General features: G+C 45.9%; 1 protein-coding gene across 4 annotated transcripts; it reads right to left on the bottom strand.

Annotated features, from left to right (window-relative positions):
* Window positions 1-2,293: 2,293 nt before the first annotated feature.
* SSBP1 (single stranded DNA binding protein 1) lies at window positions 2,294-11,509 on the bottom strand. 4 transcript variants are annotated; one of them, XM_050919085.1, is made up of 8 exons: window positions 11,225-11,509; window positions 10,160-10,212; window positions 6,769-6,829; window positions 5,049-5,189; window positions 4,258-4,345; window positions 3,920-4,008; window positions 3,004-3,118; window positions 2,294-2,457 (listed from the first exon to the last, which is right to left on the bottom strand). In XM_050919085.1, exons 2-7 carry the CDS (start codon window positions 10,181-10,183, stop codon window positions 3,045-3,047), a joined length of 477 nt encoding a protein of 158 aa, XP_050775042.1. In that variant the 5' UTR covers window positions 10,184-10,212; window positions 11,225-11,509; the 3' UTR covers window positions 2,294-2,457; window positions 3,004-3,044. The 4 variants fall into 4 exon arrangements, with proteins under 4 accessions (XP_050775042.1, XP_050775041.1, XP_050775037.1 ...); XM_050919084.1 differs by having other exon boundaries at window positions 11,301-11,508; XM_050919080.1 differs by lacking the exon at window positions 11,225-11,509 and adding an exon at window positions 11,013-11,089.
* Between the last annotated feature and the right edge of the window lie 654 nt (window positions 11,510-12,163).

The raw sequence follows: 12,163 nt of genomic DNA, 5'->3' as shown, positions 1-12,163 counted from the left end.
TTTTCCACTTTAACAAAAGAAGCTAATTTACAGCCCACCTGTGGGATTAACCCAAAGGTGATTTTAATCAGATTTTTGTGACAAGCACATTTCATCTTCAAGTCTAGAGGATTCTGCTAATATCTGGTATTCCTTCTAGACACCAAGGGTCTGGTATAGATTGTCATCTGGTATTAGTGCTGATGCTTTACAAAAGCTAGAGTTTAGTATTGGCCAGAGATCAGAAGTTGAGCTAGCATGCGTTTGTATCATTCAGTTGGCAAAATCTACCTCCCCACAACCACCCCACCCACTTGCTTTTCTGAAGTTTATCAGATGAGCATGAAGTCAGTGTCACCTGCCAGTGTGACTGTGCTTCTGGTGGCATGATCTGGAGGCAGGAGAGCAGCACAGGGCCGTACAGAAATAATGGAGCACTTCATATTTACACGAACACCAGATAAAAATTCAATAGCCAGGAAAGTCGGGAAACTGAGGTGGCACAAGGGGTTACTGCTACTGACAGAACAGCCTTGGTACTGCTGTGGTTCACAGCCTCAGTCTATATATGACCACAAAATATTTGTTCTCTTCTCAGCCTCAGGGGAAAAAACCAACATATTTAGTTCTGGATGTAGACAACTGTGGAAAGGGCAGGAACTATGGTCTGTAAGGAACCAGTCTAGAAGATAGCACATTTAAACTTTTATTCTCCAGTTCATTTTAATTTTAAAACATGCCATGACCTCCATGTAGACACCAACCCATGTAACTAGCTAAGAATTTCCAGTGTACCCACCACTGCAGTAATCCAAAGGCCACATACAACAATGTAAGTAGTAGCTTTCCTACCCAGGAATGGACAAGTTCTTCCAAATTGATCACATTGCTAGGATCATTTTGGAGAAACATAAGGAAAGGGGACAATCTCACTAGCCATTCTGTAGGGGAAGTTCACAAAAAAATAAGTGTTTTACATTGTGCCCAGAGAGATGAAACATGAGTTCTTCCTCCACTCCAGAGGTAAGGATTTCCACCATCCAGGTTCTCCCCTCCACCCCATTGGGATCATATGCAGGAATTTGAGTCTCTATAGCTAGTTTATAATAAAACTAGCATCCTTTTTATATAGATTACTTTGATCAGATATGACAATAATGAAACTCATGGCTGCTCTGATAGCTCATCCAGGATTACAACATAAGAGAAGATTTTATCCCATACCATCCTACCTGGAACTGAGACTTTTGGACTTTCCCTCCAAAGACTGGAAGTGTCTACAGTGCAACAATGTTACTCTCTAAATCAGAGGTGGGCAAATTAGGGCCCACAGGCCACATCCAGCCCACGGGACTGTCCTGCCCAGCCTCCGGAGCTCCTGGCCTGGGAGGCTAGCCCCCTCCCCCACAGCCTACGCAATACTCTGGGCAGTGGAGCTGTGAGCTCCTGGGGCAGCGCAGCTGCAGAGCCCAGCCTGACCTGGTCTCTGTGCTGCAAAGCCGCGCTGCCAGCCACCAGTGCTCCAGGCAGCGTGGTAAGAGGGCAGAGGAATTCGGGGTGGTGGTAAGGGAGCGGGGGTGTATATAGGGGCTGGGACAGGACAGGGGGTTGAATGGTGGCAAGGGTCCTGGGGGGGGAGCAGTCAGGAAGGAAGGGGGGTTGGATGGGGTGGCAGGGGGCAGCCAGGGGACAGGGAAAAGGGGTAGTTGGATGGGTCAGGGGTGCCGGTGGGGGGCCATCAGGAATGAGAGGAGAGGTTGGATGGGGTGACAGGGGTCCGGGGGTGGTCAGGGAGTGGGATGTGTATGGATGGGACAGGGGTCCCAGTGGGGCCGTCAGGGAACAATGGGGGTTGGATGGGGCAGGAATCCCGGGGGGGGGGGAGAGGAGGTAGATAGGAGGTGGGGGCCAGGCCACAACCCCCTTCCCCAACCGGCTCTCCATACAATTTACGAAACTCAGTGCAGCCTTCAGGCCAAAAAGTTTGCCTGCTCCTGCTCTAAATGGAGAAGCAGTGAAAGAAAGTCATCCAGTGGTGCATTTACAGCTCCTCCTGGTGGATGAAAACAAGTATGGCACAGATTTAAGTAAATTTTCCAGGGATTGGAATTAAAATTATAACCAGGGATTATGGGAGCCTGTAATAAATACAGGCTAAAAATGCCCAAGAAATTCAGAAACGCAACGTCTAATCATAAATTTATTTATTCAAACTGATATAGCCCCAAGGGCTGCCCCTTAGGATATAACAGAGAAGTATCAAAAGAAACATATTCAGAGGCCAAAGCTTGAAGAAAAAGACCAAAAAACACAGTTCTTTATTCACATAAGGGTGTTTTAATTTGTTTACAGAAAATACAGCAATATGCATGATTTCAGAATTAAGAAATACTATAAAATGAAAGGAATAGCATAGGTCCAAGCACTAAACATCTCACACCTTCTCTTTGACATGGTCGCTCAGAAAAATAATGTTATCTGAAAGGAAATATAACAGAATAGTTAATATTCAGGATCAGATAGTGTTTTGTCTTGCTGCACATATCTATATGCGCACACACACGTGCTACTTTGTAGGGAAGTTAAAAACAAAATGCAAGGGCTTGTACTGTTTCAGTATCCAGAACAAATATCCCATGAAAACTAACACTGATGGATACAGATGCTTCTCTTTTTCCCCACGTCAAGAGACTTTTTCAAGGTTAATATAGGTATTTTAAAGCATGTGTCCACAAATGTCTAACAGGGTTAATGGCCAAATATATCATTAGAGGCAATTTTCAAAAAAGATTTGAATTTGTCACTCTTATAAATCTATTATTACTGCGAACGTCTTGCTTACGCTGGACATCTCAAAATGCAATGAGCTGATATCATCCCCCCATAATCAGCATAGAGCAGGACTAAGGGAAGTCCACATTTAACTTCCAGTGGTCTCCTAAATTCTCAGTAACCCTACTTTAAAGAGCTATTAAAAAGAAAACGTTAGAAACCATTGAAAGAAGAGACTTGCCATATACCTATAGGCAGGCTCTCTGAAAGTGTGCCAATAACAAGGGTCAATATCACAGTGTAGTATGTGCTGGGCTATCTGACCAAGTAGGCTTATGACCGCAAGAACACTGCACTTCGGGAACAACTAAAAGTAAAAATTAAAAGTGCATGTATTGTTCACTTCTCGGCCAACTTTCTATATACAGTTTGGAAACACGAATGTTTCCTCCATAACTCAGCTTTTTGGGGCCCATTGCTAAAAACAACCCCCTCTAAAGTTTCAGCATACTGATCTCTCCCATAAGTCACATAACTCAAAACAAAAAAATCATTGCTGTTTACAGAAGCAAAGAGGACGAGTTTCTGAATTTTCCACCTTTCTTCATGCTTGTTCCTAGCTCAAGGAACCAGTCTGCTCCCTCCCTCTTCTGCTATTCTTGGCCACTTCACTCCTACTTTCCAAATTCCCCATCTAGCTATATCCACGTGACACTCCTTTCACATGGAGAAGACCTTAACGTTTAGCGGAAAGCCTGAAATCACAGGCTTAGACAGAAAAATGTTCCCTGCTGAAGTTGAGAGTGAACTTTTCAACAAGGCCCACCTTGTACAGCAGTGCACATACCCTATTTTCTCTCCAATGTGCAGCGCAGAGGAAATGCACAAACACCCACTTGCTACAATTCACTGCTTTGTGTCAGCAACTTTTCAGCAATTCACAAATGCTACCTCTTTCCTGCCGAATTCTTTTCATAAACCGTGTCAGATGACACCTACTGGCACAGACCAGGAACTACAAATATAACCATCGATACAGTCTCTCAAAATTCCAAATTAATAAGTTTGGGAACGAGAAGGGGAAGGAGGATAAACCACACTATTTCACTGTTCCCCTTCAATTCTGGAAATGGCAAAACAAGATGGTTTGACTAATAAAGTTCATTACCTGCTATGATTGTTGTGGCCTGCCGCCTCACATTGTTTTTATCTGTATATTCACCGTAGTCTATCTTCCCTTCCACATAGATTCGAGCACTAACATGGACATAAGAATTCAGTTCACAGGCAGGAGGATTACATCATTATTTTTATTCTATAAATAGTCGGTTTAGAGTTCAAAGATCTTGCCTCATTTGTCTGTAGTCTTTGAGCAATAAATGCTTTAAGCACGACATGCTTCTATTTTAACATCTCCACTGAACCACCCCCATTGTGCCTGATACACATTAAATTAACTGATTGTTAAGGCATTCAATCCCCAAGGACTCTTTTTATGCCACTTACCCCTTCTTCACATACTGATATGCCACATCTCTCAGGCCTGGCCTAAACACAGAAATCCTGTGCCACGTTGTCTTCTGGGTGATATCACCTATGTTACATGAAAGGAAGAATAATGAATGACAAATGTGCTGAAGGATGCCATGTCCTCTCTCTAACACAACAAACTGCGGAGGACTTGTTTCAACACTTAAGTGCTCCTCAGCTAAGAAGTCAAGTGATTGATCGGAGAAATGGAAATGTACTGTTATTGAAACTTCCACTCTTCCTCCTTTCAGGGCCAGAAACACCACGCAACATGATACAAGCATAATGAGAGAGCATATACTGTGTACCTTTGCTTAGAAACCATGGCTCATATTACATGCAATTATTTCTCCCTGCAGCCTGCACACTGTAAACAGGCGAGGAAAAAGTATGCAGCTACAAATTGAAAGTGGCATCTAAACAAAGATGTAGTCATTACTTCATCTCCAGTGGGAGGTAATGGGAGAATGGAACCTACTCCACCCCATAAAGTCTATGTGAAATGATGAATGAGCAATAGCTGGAGGCTTCCTCCATCCTTCTTAGAAAAGTCTGCCACAAATCACTATTCAACAAATGCCTCTGAGAAATACTGAAGTGCTTCCTGGATATACATGAGTAAGCTCCTCAGCTAGTATAAACTGGCATAAATGAAGCTATATGGATTTACATCAACAAAGGATCTGGATTGGTATTATTTAATGTTAAAACAGCCTTACAACAGGTGAAAAACACATTATTCCACTCCAACAACTACACAAACTCACCTGCCTGGAACACCTCACTTTCCCCTGATCGCCACATCTCATTGGTTGCAAGAGAAAAAATTGTAACTGGATTTTTTCCCTCCACTTGCCTCATAACAGGGTCCTGTCCTACTCGACCGAGTAACTGGATACGATTCAGGGCTGAAATGTGTGGGACAGAAAACATTAGACTGAGGTGCACCAGAAGCAAAAGGAGATATCCTTGAAAGAGTTAAAGTTCAAGATGGCTGCTTGGACTGGTCCCAAGAACTTTTGCATGGATCAGTTTCAGCTTTTCTAACCTTGATAAACTACTATCCCGACTTGCAACTTATGACAAAACCTAAGGAATCCAGATTCTCCGACGTCTAATGATGCCTACACTAGTGCTGACCAACATCACTGAGGAGTCCTCATTACAGGGGTGAAGGATCTGCTCACACTGTTCGTTTTCTCCTATTCCTTGTCCCAATATTTTTTTAAATATAATTTTTAAAAACAAAATCTTGACATTTGTATTTTTACCACAACAAAGCTGCAATAATTCTCTCCCTACCCTCCCATCATTACAACAAGCCTTAGTTGAAGCTAAAGTACCTTAAAATTATGTTTCGATGATTACCACCTTTTCTTTTTTTGCACTTTAATTCCGACAGGGTTTTAAACAGCCAATGTCTCACTGATTCCTAGCGTTAGTAACAAATGCTTTATATCATTTGAAAAGAATTTCAAGCTTTCAGATGGTACGATGGTTTCTAGTTCTGCCAACTTATCACTACTAAAATCATGTCTGAATCAAAAGGGAGTGGGTAAAACAAGATAGCAGTCAGAATGGCATAGTAATAAGAATGATAAGTTTTATGTCCAATATTTCATGGCCTGCCATGGCTATAAATTAGCACTTAGAATTCCAGCAGTAGAAAGCATTCTCTTCTACCATTGGTGGTCTGGAAGACAATCCTGAAGAGACCTTTTGTACCTCCAAGATATGCACATATCTAAAATCGCACAGCTACTCAATTTATCACTGGAACCCTGGTCCTTCTGTGGCCCATTTCCTTTACTGGTTTGTTATCCCCACTCAATTCATTACATATAGAAAATTAGAATGTAAGTTTTAAGGGGCATTAATGGTTGTGCCATGAAGTGCCTAGCACACTTTTGGGCACTGTAAAATAGTAAATTATTATTTAATAGCAACTGCCTGCCTTCTATTTTCACTGGTTGGATCACATAAGGAGAAACATTTCTGAAGACGTCACTGCAGACATAAGATCAGATAAAGATTAGATAAGATAAAATATTAAGTTTCCCTTAAGAGGTCAACTGCAGCATGAACAAAAAGTCGGAATGAAATAAGCTATTACACAAGTTAAAAGTAAAAGCTGATGATTCTTGAAGAAAGGAATATTTTCTTGTTCTTCCACAACAGTAATAGAAAGATATAACATTTTTTAAAGACACCACACGTTTGACTGTTAGTAGTCTTAGCAGAGAGAAAGAGGACCGAATGGGCCTGGAGATGGAATTTACTCTCACTCTTTGCTGAGGAGCATTTGCTGGTCACTCTGGGGAAGCAGATATCTATCCAGGCTTTCATAATATACTCGTCACCATTTCTGAGCGCTTATACTTGTACAGGAGCCTCTTCTGTGAGCAGAGGACATAATATATCTCTGGGCAGACCCATCAGGCACATTTCACTAGTACTAAGATTCTCAAACAAATAACATCTACTTACATCTTTCAAGTATCAAGGAGGTGGCTGAATCAGACTCATGCCTTATAAACTGACGAAGTACCTAGGAGGACAGATAGATGTTTAAGGCTCCACGCCAGTCAATCCTGAATACCAGGACTCTGATAATTTGAAGAGATTTAGTTAACAAATAAAGAATAATAGTTGAGTTTCAGGGCATTTTCTGAATTAGGGGCCAGATCAGCAAAATGAAGGTAACAGGATTACATGGGCACTTAAATGTCAAGCATGTGTTTAGTGCATTATTGAATTTGGATTTTAAGGGCTAGATGGGAAAAATTAACGTCCTGAAACCATACCTTCAGCCAGTAACCCCTGGGAAATTTCCTGCCCAACTATCGCTGTTTCTATATGATGTGTAGTAGAAAATATATTTACAGACACTTGGTATTGATTTTTTTGTAATTTTTCTGCTGAACTTTGGATACAGACAAGACATGCATAACAGCAGCTCTACATATGATTTTATTGACATAAGTGGTACAGTGACCCCAATTCACCCTTCAAAAGCTAAAAACAATCAAGTGCCACAAAAATTTGAGACTCACTGTACGTAAACGTAAGGGAAGAAATGGGAAGGAACGACTCAATGCTTGCAAGTGCCATGTCAGAGGAGGAAGAAAGCGGCAATAGCTGCAGAAAGCCAGGGAGCCTATCTGTACAAGATCCATAAACAAGGACTGTAGGTATGGTAAATTTCCTACAAGGGGAGAGGGGAGTGGCAGAAGGAGCAGAGAGGACAGGCTGACAATCCTTCTAGTGAAAAAGATGTTAAAATAGAGAATAATGCAAAATGCAATAGAAAAATGCTTTGGCATATTGATTTGGCCACCTACTGAGGCAATTTGCTTTTTACGTATAAGACATCTAGAATTAATGCCCTGTGTATGCCAGTCAGATTTATAGAACCATTTTTTCATTTGGCTTATAATGACTGTTAAATTAAGGCCAGAAAACAAAATCTTGGAATACATGCTTATATTCCCACAAGCTGAAAGCTCACAGTTTAGCTTTCCCCTGTAGGGTCTGCAGTGTTTATGAAAGAAATGAGGCACAGTATACCTGATGGGTGGAAGAAATAACATGAGGCCAGACAGACAAAAAGGGAAATTTTTATTTTTCCTGATAATGGATTCAACTTTGCAGTATGTACGGTTGCATAGCATGGGGGTGGTTTACGTAGGACAATCTTTAATATGATCTTTTAAGTATTCCATACTGTACTGTAATGATCCCGTGATTTTTCTACTCACACGAGATAGTTGCACAAGTTTTTTATCACAGAGTATGGTTTGATGGATATGAATTATTAATTTAAACTAGAAATATGATACAACTTACAATTAAGGATGGTGTTGAAGAGAATGAGAATTGTGGAGTCAAAATTAATATCTATGACAGATACATTTTTGCAAATATTTTGGTGGAGAGCCTTGCTACCTTCTGGGTTGTAGTTCAATTACCTAGTGGGGTTGGAACAGAAAGAAGGCTACTGACTCTCATGGCAGTTCCAGTCCTGGGACAAGAGAAAATTTTTGGAGCAACTATGATACAATAAAGAGTCCTGTGGCACCTTCTATAAGGTGCTACAGGACTCTGTTGCTTTTTACAGATCCAGACTAACACAGCTACCCCTCTTATATATGATCTAATACAGAATGTATTGTAGCATTAAATAGATATCACTGCATAAGTTTGCAACAGTGGGTGTAATGGGATCAAGTACCATTTCAGGTCATACCTCTGTAAAGAAGGACTTTTAGTTGTGGAAAATCTTGCTAAAGGAGAACAGTAAGAGCCAGCTGTCAGTTACTGAGGAATCCTAAGGAACCCTAATGAATGGTATCATTTGATGGGTCTACAGAGAGTATTCAATTAGCCAATTTTTGATTATTGCAGCAGGGAAAACAGTCTCATTCATTCAATAGTGGTGACAGGAACTATTTTGTTTTGGAGCCCCCTAAATAATGTGACAGACACCCAGAGCAAGATTCAGCTAGCCTAGGACAGGAAGAGTAGTTGAAGTCTTGATTACTTTAATATAGAAAGAAAAGAAACACTGCTTTTTATATATATATATATATATATATATATATATATATATATATATATATACACATACACATACACACACACACACACACTCAACTCTATATATTTTTGCTTACAACCTTAAAGAAAAAAATTATAGTTAGGATGTTTGGTTAAAGCGCTTTAAGTTCAAAAATGGAAGGACATAGGAATACTCACAAGTAGAGAGCTAGGCACTTTTACAACTTTGTAGGACTGAGTATTTAACAGTGTATTAAGATGAAGGATTTTGCATGCAACTATTTTTAATGGTAAGGTAAGAACAATACTGCATATAGTTAATTATGTTACTATTTGAATGGCTCATGCACTAGACCAGGGATCTCAACCTCAAATGACCACGAGGGCCACATGAGGGCTAGTTCATTGGCCCCAGGGCCGCATCACTGACACACACACCCCTCGCTGCCCCCGGCCCTGCCCCCATTCCAACCCCTTCCCTGAAGTCCCCACCCCAACTCTGGCCCCTCCCTGCCCCCAGAGGGTGCATGAGGGGTGTGGTGGGGGCTCAGGGCAGGGAACTGAGGTGCAGCAGGGGGTTGGGGTGCAGGCAGGGGGCTCAGGGTGCAGGAGGGGTATGGGATGTGGCAGGGGGCTCAGGGCAGGGAGTTGGGGTGCTGTAGGGAGTTGGGGTGCAGGCAAGGGGCTCAGGGCAGGGATTGGGGTGCAGAAGGCGTGTGGGATGCAGCAGGGGGCTCATGGCACAAGGTTGGGGTGTGGGGTGCAGCAGGGGGCTCAGGGCATAGGGTTGAGGAGCAGGCAGGGGGCTCAGGGCACGGAGTTGGGGTGCAGGAGGGCTTTGGGCTCCGGGGTGGCAGCGGTGCACACCGGGGCCAGGGCAGGCTGCCAGCCCCAGTCTCGCTCCACTCCGGGAAGTAGCTGGAACCATGTCCCTGTGGCCCCTGGGGCAGGGGGACACAGGGCTCCACCGCTGCTTGCTGTGCCTCCAGGTACCTCCCCTGAAGCTCCCATTGGCCATGGTTCCCCATTCCCGGCCAATGGAAGCTGTGGGAGGGCGGTGCCTAGAAGCCAGGGCAACACACCAAGCCTTCTGCTTCTCCCCACTTGCTAGCCACTTCACGGAGTGGTGCGGGTCTCAAGGGGGCAATCCCGCGGGTGTAGTTTGCCCACCCGTGGCCTGGAGGTAGGCTGGGGGTAGGGGAGGGGGATGGCAGGCGCAGGCCGCTTGGAAGGCCGCGTGTTTGAGACCCCTGCACTAGACTGTATATCATTAGACTGTGCACGATCTACATTTTTTAACAAAAAACCAGTAACTTGTTACCTGTATTATCGGCCTGCGCAACATTTCTGCTGTTTTCTTTTTCTGTGATAAGACTGTGTATTTAAGAACATGGGAGAGTGGGGAAAAAAACAAAAGAGGATGAGCATTAAATTTCTCTTATCAGTTAGGTCATGTCTACACATATGGTGCTGTAGTGGCACAGCTGCATCGTTGCAGCACATCTGGTGATGATGCTTTAATAAAATGCTCTCCAATCGGCATAATAAAACCACCTCTGTGAGCAGTGGAAGCTAAGCTGGCAGGAGAAATTCTCCTGCTGACAGTACTGTCCACATTGACACTTACATTGGTGTAACTTATGTCACTCAGGAGAGTGGTTTATTCAGACCACTGAGCGACATAAATTATGCCAACGTAAACTGTAATGTAGACAATGCCTCAAATCTATTTAAATCATTAGTTGATACTGCCACTTAACATTTTCTCTCCCCCCCACCCACAGCACATTTCAGATCATAAGAACGGCCATACTGGGTCAGACCAAAGGTCCATCTAGCCCTGTATCCTGTCTTCTGACAGTGGCCAACTAAATCTAACTAACCAGTCAATTTTTAATAGTCTCATTCAAAACACAGGGCAGATCTACACAGGCTACAGTGCCACAACTGTATCAGCACAACTGTGCCGCTGTAGCGCTCCAGTGCAGACACTACTATACCATAGTTAATAAACCTCAGTGAGTCGCTAGCCATGAGGACAGAAGCCCTCCCGTTGACATGGCGCTGCCTACACTGGGGGTTAGATCAATACAACTGTATCGCTGGGGGAGGGGAGGGGGATTTTCACATCCCCGAACAACACAGTTACGCCTACGTAAGTCTGTAATATAGACCCGAACGCATTACACACTCGGCATTCAGGGCAAACAAGTTCTAAAGCCTGATGGCGCCGCAGCCAGAGCAAACCCCCAGGGGAGAGACCTTCCTGTGCTGCTCCCACCCCCAGCACAGAAACCCCGGCCAGAGCCCAACGCGGCACCGCGCCGGCAAACGGGACCGGAGGGGAGGCGGGGAAGGGCCCCTAAGGGGGAGTGAGCGGGGGGACCTGCGAGGGGCGGGGCCGCTGGCTGACGCCGCACCCCAGGATTCGGGGCGCCCGGCCTGGGCCCTCACGCGCTCACCCCGCGCTGGAGCCGGACTCTGTTCCCGGGGCGCCTCCAGGCGGCATCCGGCTGTGGGCGCGCGGCGGGGCTAGGACTGGAGCCCGCCTCGACACCGGAAACACGCGCGCACGCAGCAGCCCAGTCCCGCCCCTTCCCCTCCTGGGTCCGGCCGGAAACCCGACCCCGCGTCCGCAGTTCCGGCGGCGACTGGGCTCGGGCGCAGGGGAAGGCGGTTCCCAACCCCGCGCCGGGGCTGCGCCCGGCTCCTCCCTGCTCCGCGCAGCATCCCCCGCCCTGGGCCGGGGGAGCGGGTGCTGGGCGCTGCGCTGACGCCCAGGCGGCACCTACGTTTACCGACGCCTCAGCTGCTGCCGGCTCCCCCCGCGGGAGCAGCGCCCTGGCTGAGCCCCGGCCCCTCCTGCGGTCACCCTGCCCCGCCCCTTCCCTGAGGCCCCGCCCCTGCTCACGCCACCCCTCCCCCTCGCTCGCTGGCTGTCACGGGGCGGGGGCGTGGACAGGCTCCGCGCGGCGGCTGCTGCGTCTCTGGCTGCCAGGCGCAGGGGCGGTCCGGGAGCTACACGTGCTGCGCCTGCAGCTCCCCGCCCCCGAGAGCGGCAGCGCCAGCGCCAGCGCCAGCACCCAGAGACCCCCCCCACCACCCTGACCGAGGGAGACACCGGCAGCTCCTGGGAGCCCTACCGGCACCGTGCGGGGGGTGGCTCGCCGGGCTTTTAACGTCCCACTCACCAGCGGTGACTCCAGCCACCAGCCTCCCTTTTTGACAGGGGGTTTTGGTTGGTCCTGGCAACCCTATGCAGCAGGCGTGAGCGCTAATGGCAGGGCAGGTGGGCCTATAACCGGGGAAGATCACTGGCCCTGTC

Source organism: Gopherus flavomarginatus, chromosome 1, assembly GCF_025201925.1.
Source record: "Gopherus flavomarginatus isolate rGopFla2 chromosome 1, rGopFla2.mat.asm, whole genome shotgun sequence".
In the NCBI taxonomy this organism is placed as follows: domain Eukaryota; kingdom Metazoa; phylum Chordata; order Testudines; family Testudinidae; genus Gopherus; species Gopherus flavomarginatus.
This window is presented reverse-complemented; position numbering and strand designations above follow the sequence as displayed.